Source organism: Kogia breviceps, chromosome 2 (genome assembly GCF_026419965.1).
Source record: "Kogia breviceps isolate mKogBre1 chromosome 2, mKogBre1 haplotype 1, whole genome shotgun sequence".
In the NCBI taxonomy this organism is placed as follows: domain Eukaryota; kingdom Metazoa; phylum Chordata; class Mammalia; order Artiodactyla; family Physeteridae; genus Kogia; species Kogia breviceps.
In genome coordinates, this window is record NC_081311.1 from 6,344,854 (window position 1) to 6,370,021 (window position 25,168).

The 25,168-nt window shown below is 41.9% G+C and overlaps 2 protein-coding genes across 6 annotated transcripts in view; one reads left to right on the plus strand and one right to left on the minus strand.

The window, feature by feature from the left end:
- FANK1 (fibronectin type III and ankyrin repeat domains 1) overlaps positions 1-8,211 on the minus strand; it is a 128,531-nt gene extending 120,320 nt beyond the window's left edge. For 2 of the 4 annotated variants that reach the window (XM_067024334.1, XM_067024333.1), the window contains exon 1: positions 8,069-8,162. In XM_067024334.1, the coding sequence (XP_066880435.1) occupies positions 8,069-8,081 (13 nt within the window). In that variant the 5' untranslated portion in view covers positions 8,082-8,162. Of the gene's footprint in view, positions 1-8,068 lie in introns of all 4 variants that reach the window. The other 2 variants (XM_067024335.1, XM_059053858.2) reach the window with 2 other exon arrangements.
- A 7-nt stretch (positions 8,212-8,218) lies between these two features.
- Positions 8,219-25,168, plus strand: part of DHX32 (DEAH-box helicase 32 (putative)) — a 55,350-nt gene continuing 38,400 nt past the window's right edge. The window contains exons 1-3 of one of the 2 annotated variants that reach the window (XM_059053856.2): positions 8,247-8,569; positions 17,157-17,249; positions 22,967-23,475. In XM_059053856.2, the coding sequence (XP_058909839.1) occupies positions 23,191-23,475 (285 nt within the window). In that variant the 5' untranslated portion in view covers positions 8,247-8,569; positions 17,157-17,249; positions 22,967-23,190. Of the gene's footprint in view, positions 8,570-17,156; positions 17,250-22,966; positions 23,476-25,168 lie in introns of both variants that reach the window. The other variant, XM_059053855.2, reaches the window with a different exon arrangement.

Here is a 25,168-nt window from a genome sequence, read left to right on the forward strand (position 1 = left end):
TCTCAACCACTACACCACCAGGGAAGCCCCAGACTCTTTGAATTATGGTTTTCTTAGGCTATATGCCCAGTAGTAGGATTGCTGGGTCATATGGTAGTTCTTTCTTTAGTTTTTTAAGGAACCTCCATACTGTTCTCCATAGTGGCTGTATCAATTTACATTCCCACCAATGATGCAAGAGGGTTCCCTTTTCTCCACACCCTCTCCAGAATTTATTGTTTGTAGATTTTTTGATGATGGCCATTCTGACAGGTGTGAGATGATATCTCATTGTAGTTTTGATTTGCATTTCTCTAATGATTAATGATGTTGAGCCTTCTTTCATGTGTTTGTTGGCAATCTGTATATCTTCTTTGGAGAAATGTCTATTTAGGTCTTCTGCCCATTTTTGGATTGGGTTGTTTATTTTTTTGTTATTGAGCTGCATGAGCTGCTTGTAAATCTTGGAGATTAATCTTTTGTCAGTTGCTTCATTTGCAAATATTTTCTCCCATTCTGAGGGTTGTCTTTTTGATAACAGCCGTTCTGACAGGTGTGCGGTGGTATCTCATTGTGGTTTTGATTCACTTTTCCCTGATGATCAGTGATGAGCACATTTTCATGTGCCCGACATCATTTCATGTGTTGATCATTTGTATATCTTCCTTGGGAAAATGTCTATTCAGGTTCCCTGTCCATTTTTTAAATGGATTGTTTGCTTTTCTGTTATTAAGTTGTATGAGTTCCCCATATATTTTGGATATCAGCCCCTCACTGACAGATGGTTTGCAAATATTTTCTTTGCCTTAGGTTGCCTTTCCATTATGTTGATTGTTTTTCTGTACAGAAGCTTATTAGTTTAATGTGGCCCAACTAATCACTTGCTGATTTTTGCTTCTGTTGCTTGTGCTTTTAGTGTCATATCCAAGAAACCATTGCCAAGATCAATGTCAAGGAGCTCTTTCCCTATGTTTTCTTCTAGTTTTATAGTTTCAGGTCTTACACTTAAGGCCTTAATCCATTTCAACTTCTAATGGGAGGGTTGAACATATAAATGTATATCAATTACAACGTGTTAGAATAATAAAAGTAGTAATAAAACGCAGACACAGTGCCTAGGAAGGAGAAATTAACTCTGATTTGGGTTGGAGGAGCGTAAACAGGCAACATTTTTAAGAGATGGTAACGTTATAGAGATGTTTGAAAGGATGGATACATGGATGGGCAGTGAGTAGGTTCTAGGCATAAACAAGCAGGCGAGAGAGTATGCGAATGAGAGGACCCTCCCAAGAAGGTGAGGCCAGGGAAGGGTCCCTGACAACCTGGAAAGGGGCGGGTCACACCTAAAGGAATCTGAAAGCAAGGAATGCCTCCTTGTTTCTTTCTGCAGCTCAGGAGAGAAATGTCCCCAGAGTTCGGCAGGGTCCCAAGGATAAGCATCTCCAGTTTTGCCCCTGGCTTGCCCCAGCGCTGTGAGCAGGGAAATGCATCGGACACGGGTGTGAGTTGTTTGCTTGCTAATGACTTGGCACCACCTTCCGTACTTAATGAGTCATTCAGGCCATTCTTGGGTGATGCTTAGACACAAAGCCCCTGCAATAAACTGGTTGGGTTAGTTCGGTTCCTGGGTGTGTCTGCGCAGGTTCCCCAGACCAAGCAGGCTATAGCAGTGCTTCCTTTTCCTGTCAAGAGGAGGTGAAATCCAAGTTATCAGGTATAGACTTGGTCTGGGGATCATGCTGCGCGCGGGCTCAGCGGCCATGGCTCACGGGGGATCTTCCCGGACCAGGGAGCGAACCCGCGTGCCCTGCATCGGCAGGCGGACTCTCAACCCCTGCGCCACCAGGGAAGCCCTGCACTTTAGTATTTTGATGGGGATTTTAAACTACAGCTATTTAAAAGATGTTGCTTTGAAATTTTTTTTAAGTTTTAAACTTGATTTATGTAAGTCTTTATTTCTTAATAATAACCTTTGAATTATAACCTAATTGATAGAATTAATATTCTTTAGAGACTACAACTTGACAAAAAATTGTTACAGACTTTTAAAAAATTAGTTTACCATTTTATTAATAGATTTATTGTTTATTTATTTATTTACTTATTTATTTTTGGCTGCGTTGGGTTTTCGTTGCCACACATGGGCTTTCCCTAGCTGCGGGCAGCGGGGGCTACTCTTCATTGCGGTGCGTGGGCTTCTCATTGTGGTGGCTTCTCTGGTTGCCGAGCACAGGCTCTAGGGCATGTGGGCTTCAGTAGTTGCAGCACACGGGTTCAGTAGCTGTGGCTCGCAGGCTCTAGAGCGCAGGTTCAGTAGCTGTGGTTCACGGGCCTAGTTGCTCTGCGGCATGTGGGATCTTCCCAGACCAGGGCTCGAATCCGTGTCTTCTGCATTGGCAGGTGGATTCTTAACCACTGCGCCACCAGGGAAGCCCCTACACAGACTTTTAAAAACACTCCTGGGCTTAAGTAATTTATTACTCTTAAATTCCTACCAGTCTCTCAGATAATTAATGAACAAGTACTCCACGGCAGTGCAAAGATTTTGTTGAGTCTATGATCTGGCAGTCCTTTAGTACCCCAAATAAGATTACCTTCCTATTTCCTTAATTTTACTGGATAGAATGAGATACTTAAAACACCTCTTTTAAGCTAGTGAAGAAAAAGGAATGCCATACTTGTAATTCACCTAACATTTATAAGCACCTGATTTAAATGAACTTTACCCAAAGTGTACTCCACAAGTGGTACTTCAATTTCACTGGAGCACAGCCCTTTCTGTTAGAGAGTAAATCGGTTTTCTTTTTAAGCACACTGCAATGCTCTTAAGGAAATAAAATTAAATAAGCCACCCAGGTGTTAACAGCAGTGCCATCCATTCAATAAATGCTTGTTCGGGGCTTATTCCATGTTAAGCACTGGAGACACAATGGCAGACAGGGTCCTCTTCCACCACCCTACACCCCGGTGGAGAAAACGGATTTTGAAAATTAACAAAAGAATTACAGATTGTGATCATAGCAGAGATAGGAATAACGTAGAGAGGGGCACAACCCTCTTTAGGGAGTCAGAGCTTACTCAACAAGAGTGACATTTAAGCTGAAATCAGAGGACCTTGAATCAGACCTGCCAGAGCAGGACGGAGCAGCATCCCTGGCAGAGGGAGAAGCTTGTGCAAAGACCTGCAGTCCTGAAAGGAGCTTGAGATGTTTAAGGGACTAAAAGACCAATATGCCTGAGGCATAATGTATCCAAGACCATGTACACGGTGGTTTGAAGAAGCAGCTAGATAAGAACTCTGGAGGGCTTTTTGATATGACCTGTGCATTCTGAAAAGCTTACTGTGGCTCTCAGGTGAGCACAGCTGGGGGAAAGGGCATGCAGAAATCAGCAGAGCCTCCTGTCATGGTTTAGTCAAGATGGTGGCTTGGAGTACCAGTGATTACAGCAGGGAGGGAGAAAAAGACGTACATTTGGGGTGTATTCTGAAGGCGAAATAAACACTTCCTAACACCATACACAAAAATAAACTAAAAATGGAGAAAAGACCTAAATGTAAGGCCAGACACTATCAAACTCTTAGAGGAAAACATAGGCAGAACACTCTATGACATAAACCACAGCAAGATCCTTTTTGACCCACCTCCTAGAGAAATGGAAATAAAAACAAAAATAAACAAATGGGACCTAATGAAACTTACAAGCTTCTGCACAGCAAAGGAAACCATAAACAAGACCAAAAGACAACCCTCAGAATGGGAGAAAATAGTTGCAAATGAAGCAACTGACAAAGGATTAATCTCCAAAATTTACAAGCAGCTCATGCAGCTCAATAACAAAAAAACCAAACAACCCAATCTAAAAATGGGCAGACGACCTAAATAGACATTTCTCCAAAGAAGATATACAGATGGCCAACAAACACATGAAAGAATGCTCAACATCATTAATCATTAGAGAAATGCAAATCAAAACTACAATGCGATATCATCTCACACCTGTCAGAATGGCCATCATCAAAAAAATCTAGAAACAATAAATGCTGGAGAGGGTGTGGAGAAAAGGGAACCCTCTTGCACTGTTGGTGGGAATGTATATTGATACAGTCACTATGGAGAACAGTATGCAGGTTCCTTAAAAAACTAAAGATAGAACTACCATATGACCCAGCAATCCCACTACTGGGCATGTACCCTGAGAAAACCATAATTCAAAAAGAGTCATGTACCACAATGTTCATTGCAGCTCTATTTACAATAGCCAGGACATGGAAGCAGCCTAAGTGTCCATCGACAGATGAATGGATAAAGAAGATGTGGCACATATATACAATGGAATATTACTCAGCCATAAAATGAAATGAAATTGGGTTATTTGTGGTGAGGTGGATGCACCTGGAGTCTGTCATTCATACAGAGTGAAGTAAGTCAGAAGGAGAAAAACAAATACCGTATGCTAACACATATTTATGGAATCTAAGAAAAAAATAATGTCATGAAGAGCCTACGGGTAGGACGGGAATAAAACACAGACCTACTAGAGCATGGACTTGAGGACACAGGGAGGGGGAAGGGGAAGCTGGAACGAAGTGAGAGAGTGGCATGGACATATATACGCTACTAAATGTAAAATAGATAGCTAGTGGGGCAGCCGCATAGCACAGGGAGATCAGCTGGGTAGTTTGTGACCACCCAGAGGGGTGGGAGAGGGAGGGAGACGCAAGAGGGAGGGAATAGGGGGATATAGGTGTACGTATAGCTGATTCACTTTGTTGTAAAGCAGAAACTAACACACCATTGTAAAGCAATTATACTCCAATAAAGATATATAAAAAATAAAATGAAATAAACATGCATTCTGGTGGGTGGCATGAGTAGCAGGCGTAGTGAGTAAAAGAGAGTAGTAAAGGATGACGCTCAGATTTCCAGATGGAGTAACTGGGAAGGTGGTGAAATCCTACTCAAATATGGGGAAGACCAGTGGGGAAACCGGTTTGGAGAAAGAAGTCTTCACTCCTTTAGGGATATGCCTCAGTCCGTTAGTCATTGGAATGACTTACAATCCCATTTAGCATTTCTTTTAAAAGGTAGGTGTGTATCTAGAAACTGCTGCCTGGCCTAGACTCGGCCCAGATTACTTTATATAGGGAGAGTTTAGGGGACAGGTGACAATATGGCCGTAGTGGGAGCTGGAGAGTTACCCCGATGCTGCAATTGATAGATATACACATTTTAAAATTCAGATTATGTGTTTGTTTAGGGTGATTTGGTGGACTAGGGAGGATCATGCGGGGGAGGGTTAAAGACCCCCAAAGCTACCCCTTGGCATTGTCACTCACTAAAAACTTAGGGAAGAGATAGTAGTGTTGAACTGAAATATTTTCTTTAAAAAAAAAAAAGAAATTTGATGTTCATTTTCCATGTTATTTCATAGATGGGTTAGCTTTCCAATAGTGTTGTTAGTTTAGGAAGAAAATAATTAAAGATGTAAATGTGAAAAAAAAAAAGATGTAAATGTGTAAGCCAAGAGCCAAAAGCATTCTGAACAACCCAAGTTTGTGAGCTTATTTAATTTGCCCTTTTCCCTGAGGAGTCGTTTCTTGGATCATTGACTTATTATCATTCTGTAAAACAGTGGTAGCCCTTGCCATCCTCTGCCTAGTGCCAGAGTATGATCCAGCTGTGGGAGCTGAAGAGTTTATGTTTATTGGATTTTAATGACTCAGTTAATAAAGATCATTGCTAAAAGTAATAGAAAACTAAGTGTGTGGAAACAGAATGGATAAGACTGACTTGGGGGTTATTCCTAGTAGTTCCTTGGTGTTGTCCTTAGATATATGTTTAATCCTTAAAAACAATTAAGAAGGAGCCTTCCTTTTAATCAAGTCACTGATGCTATACTCAACTACCCTTGTAAAATGCTATTTGAAACCCCTCAATAACAAAAGGTAGCACGTACACACCAGGCTTAAAATATGTCAGGTAACATTGGCACAACAACATACGGTGACCCTATAACTGTAATATTTGTTAATATCATAGCCATGGCATTCTCCAATACCTTTGAGAGAATAAAATAGCAACTTGAGTCTCAGGTGAAATCTGGTTGGGTATGAATCTTCAAGTTAAATGGGACCTTAAAGATAATTTAATCTTGTCCTTTTAAATATTTACTAACACCCGAAATGGTGTTTATTAGGCTGTGAAAGAATTCCCTATCGTAAATGGTTATTGTTTGAATTATCTAAAATTAAATTGATGACAGCATTTGAGAGTATGTGAGAAAGAATAAATTTATAGTTGTGTCCCAGGCATAGATTCCTTAACAAATATTTTCCACCTTAAAATCCAATGAGATGAGATATAAATGAGTAATTCATAGCAGTAATAAATTTCTCACAGTTTTACAAAGCTTCTGGGATATGGTTCCTATTCACTTTTCCAGGCTTGTCTCTTTTCTTTCTCCTCCCCTCCACCTCTCTGGCTTCTCTCAGTTACAGCTTTATTGATCTCTGAACTCTGAGCCTCAAACCCACACTGCTCTCTCAGGTCTCAGGGCCTATACCCAAGGGATTCCCTCTGTCTGGAATCCCTTTCCCTAATTTTTTCTGGGTCATTCTGCAAGCCTACTATTGCTTCCTGCCGGAAGCCTTCTTCCCATCTCTTTTTCCCCAATCTCAGACCCCAGGGAGGTTTCAGAAATTCTTGGGCAAGTGTCTGCTCAGTTTTCCGGGGATAACCAAAGCCAACATAGTCCTATTCATTGTTCAATCCTCCACCCCTAGGACAGTGTTTGGAGCATAATGCGCACCATGAACCAGTGAGCGGATAAACAGTCTGAGCACTGATGGACTTGAAAGCTATAGTTTACACATTTAAACAGTAACATAAATCTGAAAAAATAAAGTTGCTGTTTTAAAAGATATATTTCACTTCGATTTATTTCTTCTCTAAAGAGAAAACATACACACCTTGGCATCAGTTTGAAATGAAACAAAAATTTTACTATTGTTGTAAATTTCTTTCAATAGGTTAGATAAAATGTGGAATCCAGAGAGTTACAAGTGCAAGTGACAGAATACTGTATAAAATCAACTTAAACAACTCTAACTCTCAACTTGTAAGTTTTCTCCTCAACAAGTGAGTTTAAAAAAAGGCAAAAGTTTTTTAAAACCTTCTTGGAAACTTTAATAATGTCAGCATATCCCCCAGAGAATGGATTTGGTCTGAGTACTTCCGTTTCTGAAATTGTGCAAGAAAAGACGACTTGGTTTTGAGAGTCAAACTGCATCCTTCTATAAAAGTTCAAGGGCTTTCTAGTGTCCATCCATATAAAACACTGTTCTTATTTTAAGAACAAAAGGAGCAATAAAACATTAGCTTGGGAAAGAAGGACGGAACACTGTCCTTCTAGAGAGGTTTGAGGAGGAGTAGTAGTAGTCGTAGTAATAATAATAGTAACAACAATCAACACAGTAAATTAAAGCTTGTGCTAGATCTGATAACTCCAGACTGCCCACCTTTTGTCAAACAATGTGGGAAACAGAAAAAGAAATCGTAACTTTGTGCGTGTGTCCGAGCCTACCTCGTAGAACCTCTAGCAAAGAATTTAACAGTCTTGGACAAAGCTCAAACATTTTTTTCTCCTTCAAATCTCCGACTACTGGGAAGAGGACGGGATCTCTTCTAATAAATACAAGACCTAGCCTTGTTGCATGTTTAATTGCTGACATTTTAGAAGAAGAATGGCTATTTACAGTTAATGAAGCAAACTACCAAACAAAATAACAACAACGACAGTAATAGTAATAAGAAATGGATTTGCTTGGGGGTCGTTTCAGGAAGGAACACACTGGCGGCGCTGCATCCTCCTGCCCACACTACCGAGCTAACCCGGCCCTCCGGCTCCCGGCGGACACACTTGGCAGGATTTAGCCCCCTTCTTGTCTCTCCAAGAGAAGAAAGCTCGAGGAGGAGACCGTATTTCCGTGTCAAAAGCATTGAAAGCCTGCGGAGCCGCGCGCAGGGCGCCCACACCCGTTCCGGGCAGGCCCGGCCGCCCTCCCCGGCCCTGGCCCCGGCCCCCTTACTCTGGGGCTCCATGGTCAGCTGCTCCTGGGGCCCCACGGGCCGAGCCCCCGCGCCGCCGCCGCCGCCGCCGCCGCCGTAGCCCCTCCGAAAGCCTCTCCTCCAGGGCCGGCGTCTCTCCGGTTGCCCTGACAACCCGGAGGGCGGGGGAGGAGGGGCAAGAAGGACGGCGAGAGGGAGGGACCAAAAGCCGCGAGGCAACGCAGGCGGCCGCGAGGACCCGCGCGTCGCAGGGGCACCGAGCGAGGGTGGCGGCGGGGTCGCCGGCTGAAGATTCTCTGCCCCTGAGGCCTGATCGGGCGGTCGCGCCCTCCCGGGCGGCCTTCACGCCCCCGGCGGGGCCGGTGCCCGGGCCTTCGGCTGGGGGCCTGCTGGCCCTCCGTCGGCGACCCGAGGCGTCCGTCGGTCCGTCGGTCCGTGCATCCGGCGAGCTCGGCCTGCCCCGCGGGGAAGGGCGGCCGGGCCTGAGCCTCCCTCCCCGGACTCGGGAGCCGCCGCTGCAGGTAAAGGTCGGACCCGGCGGCGGGAGGGGCGGGTGGGCGGCCCGGGCGCACCTGTTGCGGCCGCTTGGGGCCCCCTGCCCGCCCGTTGGCCCGGGACGACCCCGCTGCGACTCCTAAAACGCTCCGGAGGAGGCGGCCTCCCCTCCGCCTCCCCCAACCCCCCGGAGCCGCGTCTAGGCGCGGGGAGCGAACGTGTGCTCACCAGCCCTCCGAGCTGGGGGCCCCGGCCGCGGGGGTGGGGTTTGGGGGCTTGGGCCCCGCCTTGGGAGGGGAGAGTTGGGCCCCTCGTGTCACATTTGCGGGAAGCATGAAGCAGATGAGAGCCTCTTCTGTCGTCAGCAGTGGGCCGAGTGTGTCCCTTGTATCCTGAAACCCGGGAGAATTCCTTCGCTCCGCATTGCACTGTCATCCCAAGTGTCACATTTCAGGCGATGGGCCCGAGTCGGATCTTTCCGGTTGAGTTAGTTTGTGTGTGTGTGTGTGTGTGTGTGTGTGTGTTTGTTTCAGCCCTCCCGGTTTTCGATTGAGTTGTGGCATCAGCCCACACGTTCTGTACCAAAACTTTATAGGTATGTGAAACAAGTGTAACGTGATCCCACACCGTAATCTTTCCTAATATTTGTTTTTAAAGCACTGATGCAGGTAAGGAAGCTTTGAGGGTCACCAGGGATTTTATCTGGTACGTTGTAAAAATTCAGACCACAGGGAGAGTGCTGTAGGCTAAGAAAAACAACTGTAAGGACGAGGGAAAAATGGAGAAGAGAGAAGGAAAAGGACGAGAATGAAAATGCAGGTGGGAGGAAAATGGCATGATTGATTTAGTACTCTTGCTGGAGATTATGGCCCCTCCATCAGTTCCTCCGCTGCTCTAGACAGTACTTGAGGGAAATGAAAAGAGCCCTTTTGCGGTCATGTAAGTGATTACGCATTCTTTGCCACTAGACAGATTTCCACTCTGTAGACAAGGAACATCAAGGAGAATTACTTTTCTCTTAGAATCATTCAGAGGTTAATTGAACCTGAGAAGCATACATCCTGTGATGAAAAGGGACATTTATTATATTCCACCAAATTAGGCTTTCCCCTGCCAGATTATATGGAGACATTTTCAGATTAATTGTCAAAGCAAGAAGGTTTATGTGTGGATATCGGCAAGCAGTGTGATATATACAGAATCTGTAATTCATAAGCTAAAATATTAAAGTAATAAATTGAGGTTGGAAAGTAAACACTTCATGGTACCTTAAATACCTGTTCCTGTTACGTAGAGACAGGGGATGGAGTTTTAGACAGAAAGCATTTAGATCAACAGTACTTTGGTAGTAAGTCTTTTCAAACTCTAGTTTTCACATCATTAGCAGAATAATGAATCGGTCTTTTCATCCAAGAAACAAACATAATGGCGCTCATTAATAATATCTTAGTCAATGTGAAAAGATAGTGATGAAAACTTGCCTTTTATTAGCAGGGAAAAAAAAGAGAGGTGGGGTTAAAATTTCCCATATAGTAAAGGATGAGGCATTTGTATTTAAAAAGAAGAAGAAGCAACATTGTAGATCTTCATGCCAAAGTAACAAGGACTCAGGTGTTTAGGAGTTGCATGCAGATTTTAAGGTTGGAAAAATGGAGATACGCATTGGTGAATACTTTGTATTATAGATGAATGGTTTTATCAGTAGTTATGAACTTGACATTGAGGAAGTCTTACACTGAAATATTTTAGGTAACAGGTGACTTTGGAAACTGAAAAGCAACAGTGGATTTTAGGGGATAGTGTACCTATGGAAGAAATGACTGGTTGGTGGGGGGAGTGGGAGGAGGGGAAGGTACAAAGATGTCTAAGTCAGGGACAACATTCAGTTTCTCTTCCTCCAGCCCTAGTACAATGTACTTGTTAAATGTCTGTTGAATGAGTGAGAAGAGCTTTAGAGAAATCGCTCTAGGTAAAGGATACACTTTATTATTGGAGGAAATATCCTGAGGTCAGAAGGTTGCTAATGTCCTAGGAGTTGAGATGAATGGTAAAGGTATTGGTTGTCCCTTTGGGGATTTTCTACTCCTTTGTTTTCTGTTTCTTTTCACTGTCATTTTCAGGGTGTTACTGGTGGTCAAGTTAAAAACAGTGAAGTGCTGATTTTTAAAAAAGTTTCCAAGCTCAGCACTGGATAGAATAGTTACATTATTATTTACTTTGCTGATTGATGCTCAACCAAATGTAGCAAGCCAAAGCACTGTCACAGGGAATAGCAAGGTAGCCAGTAAGAGCAGCCTTTCTTTTTCTTATTTAAATCTCTTGTCCACATCAGAATTCAAATAAAAATAACTCCAGTAGGAAGTTAACATTATTTAATCCTAGTAGGATGATTTAAAAAAGAAAAAAGAAGGAAAGAAAACAAAGCAAATGAATGTGTTATTTCCATCTAGCAAACTTACTATCATAAGTCATAGGAAGTTTTTCATTTTTGTTTTTGGATTTTTGTTTGTTATTTTGCCAGAGTGAGGGTACTTTTTCCTCTTTCTCTGTTACTTTCTGAAACTCACAAGGAGTTCACTCAAAGCAGAAAACAATTATATTTCCATTTCGGCTGTTTCCTTTCAGTCCTCCAGCCTGTCATGGTCTGCACTCAAATTGTTGGACTCAAGAAATGCCAATCTCTTAGCCCTTTTAATCATTCGTAGTATAATCGGGCTACAGAGCCATGCCACCCACACCCCCAGTTCCCATCTGGGAAGTCTTCCAGGTTAGGGGACTGCCCACTGAATGCATTTCTTTTTCCTACTGGGGGCGCTACACACTTTGGCACTTATCCCTATATATACTATACTTTCTATTTTTTCTTAGAATATATTTTTTTATTGAAGTATAGTTAATTTACAATATCGTGTTAGTTTCATGTTAGTTTCAGGTATACAACACAGTGACTCAGCCATATATATATATATTTTTTCAGATTCTTTCCCTTACCAGTATTACAAAATATTGAATATAGTTCCTTGTGCTGTGCAATAGGTCCTTGTTGGCTATCTGTTTTATATATATATATGTACACACACACACACTCACTCTACTTTCGTGTAGCGTTTTCTCTCATTTTTTGTGAATGGGTCTTGGCCTCTGATTAGATTAAACATTTTAGAGCTAAGTCCATGACCTAGGCTTCTTTATTCCTTTTAGCTCATAGTGGGTTTTCGCCGTGTACCTGATAATTTAAGTTGAATAACAATAGAAGGAGGACAAGCCTTTAGTCAGGGATGATTGCATTAATTTCTAGTTCTGCCACCTTGGTAAAGTCAGGAGCTATTATTTCCTCATTGATAACTGGGGACAATAAAACCTGAAGTGGTTGTCTAATAGTCAAGTTGTGAGACTAGAAATAAAGTAAATGTGATTATAGATATGAATGAAAAGACCTTGTATATTGCAAAGAATTTATTAAATGTAGAGGGTTGTTATTGATTCCAGCGTACAGCAAACATTTATCGAGCATCCATAGTGTGTTAGGTGCTTCCTTGGTTCCGGAGTCGCTGTTCATAAAGGGACTAGGAAATGACCAGATGGATTGTACGTGGGGGCAGGAGGGCTTCCTAGGCAGAGGAGGAGCTTGAGTAAAGGCAGGGAGGCATGGGAGGCCAACTCTAGGCAAAAGTTCATTGTGGCTGGAGCAGAGAGAACTTATTAGAAGGGAGTGGAAGGAAGTGAGGCTGGAGAGGCAAGTGCAGGCTAAATCGGAAAGAACCTGGGAGTGAGGTTTTATCTTGAAGGCAATAAAAAGTACTTGAGGCAGTGACATCATCAGTTATGCATTTGAAGGAGATCACGGGCAGCCTGTGAATGACGTTGATGGAGAGCCAAAATTACATGCAGAAAAAATTGGAGATTTTGCAGTAATCCCGTGAAAAAAATCAGGAGGAAGGACGGCTGAGGGAGGCGGAGGTGGTGTGGGGGGGGGGGAGGGTGAGGGAGAAGCCCGGGCTGTCTCCCCGCTGAGGGGGGAATCGTTCCGTCAGTGGTTGAATCTGGAACAGGGAAGAAGGAAAGACAATCTTTTTCTTTTTCAGGAGTGTAAGAAACGGGGCAGGTGATGAGCTCAGTTCTGAATGTTAACACTGAAATTGCCTGCCATCCGAGTTGGGGTGTCCCATAAGCAGTAGTTGGACATGTGTGTCTGGAACTGTAGAAAGACATCTGGGATGAAGATAGAAATTTGGATGAAGCATTCAGTAATTGAAGTTCAAATGTGTTGAGATTCCCCTGGGAGATGGTGTGGAACGAGAAGAGGGTCAGTGATAGAACTCCGGGGTACACCGATATCTTATATGAGGAGCAGGGTGCGTTGGAAGAACACGAGACTAAAGAGGAGGGGCCAGAAAAGTGAGCTGAAAATCTGGAAAGATTAATAAGACAGAATCCCTGCTGTTAGAGGGCTCATGTACCAGCATCCCTTGAAATGATTACACTGGGCTGGCCGGAAAGCGCATTCGAATTTTTCCATAGCACCTATGGGAAACCCCGAACGAACTTTCTGGCCAGCCCAGTGCTTCCCTCCACCTGCCACAGAGCACACAACACAGTTTATCAGTTTATTATTGCTCTGTTAAAGGTGATGCAAAACGGCTACCCATTGCTTTGTTCGCAAAGAACAAAACTTCCTGGTATTTGTGGTTTTTTCATGATCTCCATTTAGAGCAAAATGTAACTCCAGGAGGTATGATAATGCCTCAAGCAAATACTGTCTTTTGAAAAAAAATGGGTCAAAGTTGGCTTCCTGTGCGGTGGAGGTCCAATAAATACGCTGACTTCCCCGGGGAGGCCGGCAGTAACCTCTTCTTTACATTTCAGCAGTGATTGGCTCCCACCCATTTGCTCAGATACCTAACTTGACTGCATACATGAGCCAAATTAATATTTTAGCATATACTTCGTTAACTCCGCTTTTACTCCAACGTTAGTTTTTAGAATATTATTCAGTTAAAAAAATCACCAAAGTAATACTGAAAAGCACTGAGTGACCCAGCCATTTGAAAGTCTAACCAGACCCTTGATTTACAAACTTAAATGTGGGGAGTAATATGTTATTATGATACATAAGCATTGCTTGAGCTTGGGAAGTCTTTCTGTAGATGCAAACTACCAGCAGAATGTAGGATTCTTTAACAAATCAATTGTGCAGGATTGGTTATTCAAGCTGTATTTGGTATGAGCCAATATTGAGTTAAAAGTGAATCATTTTTCATTTGAGTATTTTTAAGTAGCTGATTAATTTGATTTACTTACTTAAAGTCAACACAAAGTCAACTTTAGGAGTCTAGACATAAGGTTTTTAAAATAAGTTCTGAATTTTTACCTTACCTTGTTCAAGAAAGGTTTTAAGTAGATACTAGAAACCGGTAGGATGTGCTTTTTGGGAGCTCTGATCCAATTAAAACAAAGGAAAGCAAATGGGTAATCTTCTAAAAATCCCAGGAACGTTAAGTCCATTGTTTCAATTAAAATATAACACGCCTAGGAAATAAAGTTTACATATTAGGTATTTGACTGTGACTTCATGTGGGTGATTACAACTATGTTTTTCTTCCCATAAAAGAACTGCCCATTATTTGTTTCACGGTATTTTTTCCAGACCACCCTGCCCGACATCTCCCATCATATCAAGTATTTCTTCACCCCACAGTGTTGCAGTGGGAGCCCACATTCTTTAACGCGGTCAGGAAGCAGTGTGGTACGGTGTGGTTAAGCACACACTGTACACGTGCCTGGGGTGAAGCTGAGATCAGACTGCAGGACTTCAGCACCTGCTGCACCACAGATGAGCATCTCAAAGCTGAATAAATTAACTAAGCTTCTGAAGGCTTAAATTCCCTCATTTGAAAAAATGGAAATAATAAAGTAAACCCTCATGGGGTCCTTAAGAGTTTAAATGAAGTAATCCATATAAGGTGCTTAAGTACTTATAGCATCTGGCACCCAGTAAGCACTCTGTAAAGGCTAATTGGTAGAACTATCATCATTATTATTGTTATCATTAGTACTAGTCCAACTTTAGTGGTTGTGTAGAACCTTTCTTTTCAAAGTGTGGTCAGCAGACCAGTGCCAGTGCACAGACTGTTATTGGTTTGCAGTGAGATTAGGAGCTGGTACCAGCATGTAAATAGACTGTGGCACTAATTACACTGTTTATTTCAGTTTAACAGCAAGACTTCGGTGAAGGAAGCAGTGAGTTAATTTTAATTTACATTCTGGTTTAAGCTCCTTATCTTGCCGCAAACAAGCACTTTGAATAGAATTGGCATGGAATATGGGTCTAATGATCCCATTCTCCAAAAAAATAATATAATAGCCCTTTATCCTGAAGAGTTATTATTCACTTGTAATGCCTCATTAACCTTCTTTCTTCTAAACATTATAATCATGGTTCACAAATATATCGTTTATTATTTCAGATAATATTTATTGATCACATAATCTGTGCAAAGCCCTATATATTGTAGACTTCGCAAGGATGGCTCCGAGATGGATCTTGACCTTAGAAAGTCTATCATAGACCTAGAGCTAGAGGACACAAAGTGAAAACCTGAGTAAATGTGTTGAGTACGTGTGGTGAGTGTTTGTGTTCGTGTTACAGCTTCATTCCAAAGGTTCCACATAGGCAGATGTCTCCTTTTGCTGAGCTGCTCCTGTAAAAGGACAGAATTAATACCTTTATTTTTTCAGCATTTGTACTCTCATAATGGAGATCAGGGTTTACTTTATTAAGGTTGTGTTTTTCCTGGGAGATTCAGAAATCTGCAACACTAGGGAATATCTTAGTTTTTAAATATAACTGACAAAAGTATAACTTTTTGATATTAGTATTATAGAAGATTCATCCTTAGGTTCTAGGATTTTTAAGATATTACTGATTGTCTTTTTGTTCCTGTTTGCAAACATTTGAATAATAAATAATTTCCTGTTCTGCAGAATATGAAGAGACATTAAATAGATATTAAATTACTTTAAAACTTTCAATAAAAATCAGCACAAATTCTTCAAGAAAAATGCATTGGTAAAGAGTGTCAAAACAAATTTGGGAGTCATATTAAAAGAATAATTTTTTAAAAGGCAAAGTCCGTGTGTGTTTAGGTAAAGAACGCTTTCCCTAAACAATGGAGATGAAAAAGGATTGGCTGTGACTTAGATCATAGAAGAGACCTATTTTCCCGGACCTAAGTGAAAATAATTATAAACACTCAAAGTCAAGAAATGTTACTTAGTTTTTAATAATTCTTATAATTTTTCACATGAAAATGGTTCATTGGTTTCTCTTACTGCCCTATTTGGTAAGCTTGCTCATAACCCCACTATCTGTTCTATTCTGCCATTTACATTCAGCTGTCACCAACTCTCCTAGAACTTGATCTCAGTAATAACTTTAAGAAAATTGAAGGTAGGTGTTAGAAAAATTATAGATGATATTTAGAAAATTGAGTAATACATTACATTTTGGAAAATTGTAAAGAAAAGCAAAAAGAGTAAAAAAATAAAAATTTTGATCAAGAAATGACTCAGTGAGTTAGACCCATGGCACTTAAAATTAAATACAGTCTCTTTACCATAGCATATGAAGTCTTTTGTGATGTGGCCCTTGTCTCATCTATGAACTTACCTGTCCCAGGGTCTTTTTATTTTTCCTATTCTATACCTGCCATTTTTCCTTCTTTTACTTACTTGACTGTAAGATTAAGAGTCTGTTTCACACCTCACCTTCATCCTCAGCTAGACTATATGCCCCATGAGGACAGGACCCAGCCCTGCCTGTTCACATGTGTCACCCCCATGTTCACAGGGCAGGTACTTAGTAGGCACTCAAGTATTGGTTGAATAAGAAAATGGAAGCCATGAAAATATAGGCATTGAAGATGAGAAAACTTGAGAGTAGAGAATAGAGAAAACTTAATTCTTAACTAGATTAAGAATAATACCTGTAGTAAAATACAATCAGATGTTACTCTTAAAAGCATAAAACCCCCAAAGAACAGAAAGTGATTGGTTATCTACTCAGCCTCTAATTGCTAACCGAGTACCCGCTGTATTTGGGTTCAGACTCTGGAAATTGCCAAAGAAGATACAGCTCAATAATGGTTCAAGTAGAGAGACTGAAAACGTGGGGGAAAGACAGTAAGGAGTACAGATAGTTCAGTAGTTCCCTAATACTTAGGGATGTTGCCTCCTCATACTGGTTATTTACAAGTGGCCCGAAAGATCAGGGATCTGCTGGAGCAAGCGTGACAACGCCGTCGTGTGAATCTCAGTGCAGCTCTGCGATTTTCCACACAATTCCTCTTCTCAAGTCACCAAGAAAGAAACAGCTTTAATAAATGTTGCAAAAGGAGCTAATCTGTGGTTTGGGTATGTGGCTCAAGAGAAGACTCGAGAGCTTGCACAAGTATTTCAGTTGACGGCTGTGTTGATTCACCGAAATTTCAGGCCATACGCTTTAACAACAGCAGGGGTCTGGTCTATATCATTCATGAAAGGGGACAGGAAAGTGACCGAAATCCAGCAACAGAGTGAGTTCCTGACAGAAGTGTTTCAACTCTGTTCATTCAGCAGTAGCAAGCTAACTGGAACTTTGAGGAGAGTGAAATGATGAAAGTGCAAATCTGTGCAAGAGAGATTGCGGTGGAGAGACTGAGGAGAAAGGTAGGTGGTCACGGGCGTCTGGGGATGAAAGACGAGGGAGATGGAAGGAGCAGAATCCCGAATTTTGAAGGACTTGGTCACTGACTGAATCGAGGGCAACCTGGAAAGTCGAACAGCAGTATCCCTGACATGCTAATACCATCATTCACTCAATTCATTCGACAAATATTTATTGAATGCTTTCTATGTGTCAGCTCTGCTGTAGATGTGGGGAGCAAAATAGACACATCCCTGACTCGGGGTGCTTGAAATCTGGTGGAGGACACCAACGATAAACAAAATAAAGAGGTAAAATGATGCAGGTTAAGAAGCTAGGCAGTGGGTTTGGGGCGCGAGGGTGTGGGTAGAAGTTCAGACGGGGCAGCCAGGTGGCAGGGAAGCCCTCACAGAGTTGACATTTGACGAAGATCTTCGGGAAGTAAGGGAACTGGCCATTTGGATATCTGAGGAAAGGGCATTTCGGAAGGAGAGAAGAGCGGGCGTGAAGTCCCGGAGGCAGGCGTGTGCCACGTGTCTGAGGAATAGTGAGGGCCCACGTGGGGAGAGAAGAGTGAGCGAAGGGAGGGAGCCCGTGGAAACGAGGGCAGACAGCTGATGGCTCTAGGCCCCACAGGGCTTGTAGATCTGTTTGTAGATCTACAAGGGCCTGTAGATCCTGTTAAGGACTGTGGCTTTTCCTTGGAGTAAGATGAAATGGGAAGCCATTAGAAATTTCTGAGCAGAGGAGATGTGAGCTGACTTTAACAGGATCACTTGGACTCCAAGAGACTAAGGGTGGAACCAAGACCAGTCAGGAGGCTATTGCAGTATCCAGGGGAGAGGATGGTGGCTCAGAGCAGCTGTTCACAGCAGAACGTATGGGGTTCTTGATGTATTTTGAAGGTAGAGCTGACATGATCAGATGTATTAGTTTACTACTGCTCCTGTAACAAAGCACCACAAATTTAGTGGTAATTTATTATCTTACAGTGCTTTGGTTAGAAGTCCGTCACAGGATCTCATTGGGTTAAAGTCAAGGGGTCGGCAGGGCTGTGCTGCTTTCTACACCCAGTAGGAGAGAATCCCAGCTTCTAGAGGTCACACACATCACGGCTCATGGCCCCTCCCTCCATCCTCAAAGCCAACACGTTGCATCTCCCTGACCCTTCCTCCATGGTCATATCTCCCTCTGACTGTAGCTGAGAACGGGCTCTCTGAGTTTCAGATCCTTATGATTAGCTTGGACCCTCCAGGATAATCTCCCTATCCCGAGGTCCTTAACTTAATCACGTCTGCAGCCCTTTTTGTCAAGCAAAGTACGTATTCACAAATCCCGGGGATTGGGACGTGCACACCTTTGGAGGCTGGTACTCTGCAAATCCATTGAAGGACCAGATGTGGAATATGAGACAAAGAAAAATGAAGAATAACTTCAAAATTTTTGGTCTGAGCAATTCAAAGGAAGAAGATGAGAAGACCAGGTTTATAGCTTTGGGGGCAAATATCAGAGTTCAGTTTTGGATACGTAAAGTTTGAAATGCCTGTTAAATATCCAAGTTGGAGATGGCAAGTAGGTAGTTGGATACGTGAGACCTGAAGTTTAGGAGAGAGGATTGACAGGATGTATAAGTGGGAGTCCTCCACATATGATGGCATTAAAGCCATGAAACAGGATGAGACCATGCGGGCCCTATTATAGAGAGAAAAGGGAAGAGGTCCAGAGACTAAGTGTTGGGAAATCTCCAGATCTCTGCAATTGCTGAAATGGTACATTTGAGAGTTTGGCAGGTCTGGAGAACACATTTATATTAAATTGAACATGAAGAGAAATACTGAAGAGGAGCATTGAACAGTCAAACAGTTATTCAGGACAAATTTCACACTCTTGTTTCACAGTCCCTTGCAAACTTTATCCTTCGTTGTCTATGAACTACATTTACATTTCTAGAATTACTGGACCAGAGCCAGAATATCAATGGTTGACACATAGCTTCATCTTACATCAACTTCTGATTCTTTTCTTGGTGAGGTGGTTTCGTGTTATACTAGATGTGTATTGTTTCCATAAATACTCACTGAAGAGTTGTAATAGATTCACTTCAAAGGGCAGAGTCTTTGACAAGTGTTGTAGTCGACAGCCTCAGGTAGCATAACTTTGAAAAGGAGCAAATGCCAATCTTTCAGATTTAAAATTCTTGTAGTAGAATGTTGTTTATACTGATGACAGTTTTTATTAAATTTTATTTTGAGTGGCATGTAGCCTGCCGTATTATGTGTTTTCCTTTATTTAGGTTAGTACTGTTAAATTTGCCAAAGGCCAAGATACAGATCTTTAGTATGTACTTAATGACATCTAGGGGAAAATCATTGACATGACTGACTGACGCCAGTTGCTGGATAAATGAGGAGAGGTCTGTCATGGGAGTCGGGGGGGCTCAAAACTCAGCCAACTCGCCCCTCCAAATCTGGAACTCAGTCTGTATCACAGTAAAAAGGTCCTGAGAGAACCGGAAATAGAGGTCACAAACTTCATAGCTTTACCCTTCAGACTCCTTGGATTCAGCGTAGAGCCCTTTGTGGACTCAACCATTACAAGTATTTCTGTCAAACAAGCCTAACTGGTTTCTAAATGCCAAGCAGGAGAGCAGGTTAGAGAAGCAGACAATGGCCTCACCAGGTAAGCGAGCTGACCGCAGTGTGACGTGGGTACTGAATCCCCAGAGAAAGGAGGACTCGGGGGCTGCAGTCTGGCCTTTGACCCCTGTCACTTCAGGGACATCTGAAATCATCATTGTGTTATAGGAACCAATGTATTGGTGATGTTGAGTTGTGAAGAAAACGTTGAATTCTGAGTGTACTCTGTTTAGTGGGCAGAAGTCTGGTTGTCTGTTGCTGGAACTTGGTAGCTTACAACCGTGACTAGGTGCCCTTCCCATGGTTCTTGGGGTTGACTTGGCTCCTCTGCTGGGTGTCCTGTTGGCTGGGCCCGTGGTCATCTGGAGGCTGTCCTGGGCTAGAGTATCTTCCACGGCTCACCCACATGGTCGGTGGTCTGTGCTTTCTGAAAACAGACGCCAAGCTTTGGTTTCTTCCCAGTGGCCTCTCCCTGTTCCTTGGGCATCTCACAGAATGACAGCTGGCTCCAAGGGGGAGTGTTTCAAGCGTGTGAATGCCTTGGAAGTAGCTGATCATCACTTCACTGCATTCTTGTAGCCATAGTGAGTCACATGGCCAGCTCAGACTCAAGGGGAAAGGAAGTAGGCTCCACCTCTCCATGGGAGCAGCGGCAGAGAATCTGTGGTCATCTTTTAATCACCATTAACAGAGAAGTGGGTGATGTATCTGTCCACATTGTATGTGTTATGAAGGGGCTAGGTGAGCCTTAGATCTCTAGAAAGATGGCTATTCAGAAAACATGACTGTTCCCCGAGGATTCAAAGTGGTAAATACTTTATAAGTAAGATCTTACTTTACTTACAAGATTATTACACTTTTAGGGAGTGCTATAAAATTAAGAGAAACATTTCAAGGACACATATTTGGTAAAAATAGTAGCTCTGCTTTTTTGTTTGTTTTTAAGTTAAAACAATTCAGAAATAGTACCTAAGGCAATCATTGGTCATTACAGTAATTTAATTTACATGTACGATGAGATCCCTTGGAAGGGATTCTAATCAGAACAAAACAAAAATTGAATATAGGGGGCTTCCCTGGTGGCACAGTGGTTGAGAGTCCGCCTGCCGATGCAGAGGACGCGGGTTCATGTCCCGGTCCGGGAAGATCCCACGTGCCGCGGAGTGGCTGGGCCCGTGAGCCATGGCCACTGAGCCTGCGCTCTGCAACGGGAGAGGCCACAGCAGTGAGAGGCCCGCGTACTGCAAAAAAAAAAAAAAAAAATTGAATATAAAACTAAATGTTAACTTCTCTTAAGCAGTAGAATTTTCTGATTCTTGGATACCTTGTCAAAGTCAGCTTGTCCTGTGATCTCAGGCTATTGTGTTTTTGGAGCTATTCTGTGGATGCGGTCTCAGCCATGGGGCAGTGAAGAATTGTAGAGTTAATCCATGTTGCATTTGTGTTATCACAACATTATAATTCCATTATAATTTTGAAACAATGGCTTTTAGAATGAATTTTGAAGAACTCTACCTTCGTAGAGCTAAAACGTTCTTTCCCCACTCTGGTTTCTCCCTCTTTTGGCCTATTTGTATGTGACTTTTTAAAAATTCTATCCCACTCCTCGTCCTATCCCCAAAGTAAGTGGGTGTTCAGTGCCTACTTTATTAATTTAAGCCCTGAAAAGGCACTCAGCGAATGTTTCTTAAATGATTGACTGTTTCCTTGGAGCCTGGCTTGACCAATGGAGGAGGTTTTTTTTTTTTTTTATTACTTATGATTAGGAGCTAGCCGTTTGAGCCCACTAACTGACAATCTAAAGCAATAGTTTCGGGACTCCCCTGGCGGTCTAGTGGCTAAGACTCCTCACTCCCAATGCAGGGGGCCTGGGTTCGATCCCTGGTCAGGGAACTAGATCCCACACGCCGCAACTAAGAGTTCGCACACCACAACTAAGAGTTTGCACCCTGCAACTAAGAGTTCACACACGGCAACTAAAAAAAAAAGATCCTCCATGCCGCAACTAAGACCCAGCACAGCCAAATAAATTTAAAAAATAATAAATTTGAAAAAAATTTTAAAAAGGAAGTTAAAAAAGTAAAGTGGTGTGTTATACATTAAAAAAAAAAAAAGTTCCAATAAATGGGGTACTGTAAAAGGAGTGATATGAGTGACAAGATATCCTGAAATGTATTTTATTATTTGTTCTTTTATACTCAAGTTTTTCTTTTTAGTTGTTTTTTCTGTCTTTTTAGTTTTCCCTTGATTAATGTGTAAAGGTGCTTATTTCCAGCAATACTGATTAGAGTTTTAAAAAAATCACCAGTGATTGGAAAAAGGACCCCTTACCTGACACGTAGGGAGTGTTACTAGCATAAATTTTACCTTTTCTTAGGCAATTTTTCACTTCATCATTTAAGTTAAATGTATTTTATTGCCTCTTGAGTATGACATACTGGGCTCAAGACCCAGGAATCTCGAGAAATATGCTTGAGATTTCTGGTTTAATTAAGCAAACAAAGACCTCATTAACAAAAGCTAGCCGTAGCCTCAGATGGAGAAAAATAAGAAACTCACTCACTTGACTTTGTAAACTGGCACAAGCGAATGTAAAATGAAGTATTTTTTAAAATATTCTCCTTTAAACTAGAGGAGTTCTTAATACTAAATAAATAAATAAATAAACAGGAGACTCTTGTAGCCAGTGTTGGAGAACGCGCCCCAAGCCCTCACAGTTTTCCCTTTTATAGGGTCTGGCGTCTCCTTTGTAGTGGGATTAGTGACCACGTGATTGAGGCTTTACACTCACAATGTCCCCCTGTTGCTTTCTATTCACTGTCAATCAACATGCAGGGACCTGTGATAGAGGCACATCAGGCAGAGAGCACCAGGTCCAGCGTGGAATTGTTTTCCAAACTGGCCAGGAGAAAACTGCAGCCAACCAGGCTTTGAGAATTAACCTACATTATTCCTGGCCTTGTAAACAGACAGCAGAAATAAAAGACAGTAGCCAGTTAACAGGAAAAAGCACGCTTTTGTTTTTGAATGCGTATGCTTTTTCGTTTGAGCATCTTGTATGTATATGTACCTGATTTTCCTTCTTTTTTTTTGTTTGTGTTTAGCGTGGTTTATTGACAATCATTTAACGTGCTGAAGAGTGCTGGTGAGCCAGCACAGTGGCTAATGCAGCAAAGAACAGATGCAGATCTGAGGAATTCGGCTTGCTAAGACCTTGAACTGAAGTCCTAGAGATTGGGACATCTGAGTTTGTATCTGTGGGCTTTCAACTCTATCTGCAGTGGGTTATTGTAGGAGAATGCCAGCTGCTTAAGCTCACTTGGACAAGATGGCAGAAGAAGAAGAACTGGAATGTCCAAACTCTTCTTCTGAAAAACGCTATTTTCCTGACTCTCTGGGTTCCAGCGAGGGGGGTGAGGCAGGGGCTTTGGCCTGTGAGGATCTGGAGCTTAACCCTTTTGATGGGTTGCCATATTCGTCACGTTATTATAAACTTCTGAAGGAGAGAGAAGATCTTCCAATATGGAAGGAAAAATACTCCTTTATGGAGAATCTGCTGCAGAGTCAAATTGTGATCGTTTCGGGAGATGCTAGATGTGGCAAGAGCTCTCAGGTGAGTAGCCACTACAAAAAAGCATTTGCTTTGTACGTCGTACTGTTTCATTACTTAAATAATTACAGCGTCACAGCACAGTGTTCTGTTTTAATAATGGTATTTATCTAAACCAAAAAACAAAACAAAAAAGAGCATTAGCAATTCAGGCACAACAATTAAGCTACTTCCCTAAATTTCCTTTTGAAAGCCAGCTGAATAAAAGTTAATACTTATGTGGATGTTAATTGTGTTTATCGTACCACTGAATGTTCTTTAGAATAGCAGAAAAATCTGTTCACATTATTTTGTTGTGCATATTATATTTTAAAAGATGTGGCAGAAGTTATTTTCCTGCCATAAGTTTTGGGATTGACTGCCATGTTTACATGTCCAGCGGTCTGATAATCAGGATGTGTGGATATGCTTATTGGTGAAGTTGGGTAAGTTACAGAAAGTCAAAAGCACAAGGAAATTCTTATTTTCCAGACTGTAAGAAATAACTGAGTGGCCAAATATGATCCAGGCCTAGAGCCACACACTTCAGGATCTAAAAAGGAGGAAAGAATTAGGATAGATAGCTAATGACTACTTACTGGCCAGTTTATTGCTGTCATATTTGAACTTGAAGTTTGATTTGAATGAGATCTCTACTTTACTCTTAAATTGTAAAGCAAGCAATAAGTATTTTTATTATGAAATTCATTTGTAGGTTCTCATGATGTAAGAATTAGAGTAGACCACAGAGATAATCTGATAGAACCCCTTCATTTTTCAGATGATGAACCCCTGGCCCAGAGGGGTTTGATAATCTGTCTAACAAATGTCACATAACTTTCTGAGCTGGAATTATAAGAACTCTTTCTACTATACTTTGCTGCTTTAAGGTTTTTATTACCTCTGGGGCTTACTTGTTCTAAATGGAACTTGAAGAGGGGTGAAATGGACAATACATTTTATTTTTCTTTAATCTTGTTTATAGCTGCCAATATCAAGGGTTTATTATGATTTTCTATTTGTTGTGATGAGATGTTGCTACAATGAATGATTTAGTTTGTCAGAAGAAGCTGATGATGAAAACTGAAGGAGTATAATTTTCCTGGTTTCTGTGGACAAGTCGCAAGTTAAAAATTATTTAGGGGCTTCCCTGGTGGCTCAGTGGTTAAGAATCCGCCTCCCAATGCAGGGGACACAGGTTTGAGCCCTGGTCTGGGAAGATCCCACGTGCCACGGAGCAACTAAGCCCGTGTGCCACAACTACTGAGCCTGCTCTCTAGAACCCGCGAGCCACAACTACTGAAGCCTGTGTGGCACAACTACTGAAGCCCACAGGCCTGGAGCCCACGCTCCGCAATGAAGAGTAGCCGCTGCTCGCCACAACTAGAGAAAGCACGCGCACAGCAACAAACACCCAACACAGCCAAAAAAAAAAAAAAAAAAAATTAAAGTTTTTATTTTGCAATAATTTCACACTTACAAGAAGTTGCAAAAATAGCACAAAGATTTTCCACATATAGTTCACCCAGATTCCACCAAAGTTAACATTTTACCACACGTGTTTTATCGTTCTCTCGCCATCCACACACACACACAGATTTTTATTCTGAACATTTTAAGAGTCAGTTGATGATATGATACCCTTTACCTCCAAATACTTCAGCAATATCTACTAAAACAGGGCTAGCCACGATAGAATTACCAAAATCTAACTTAA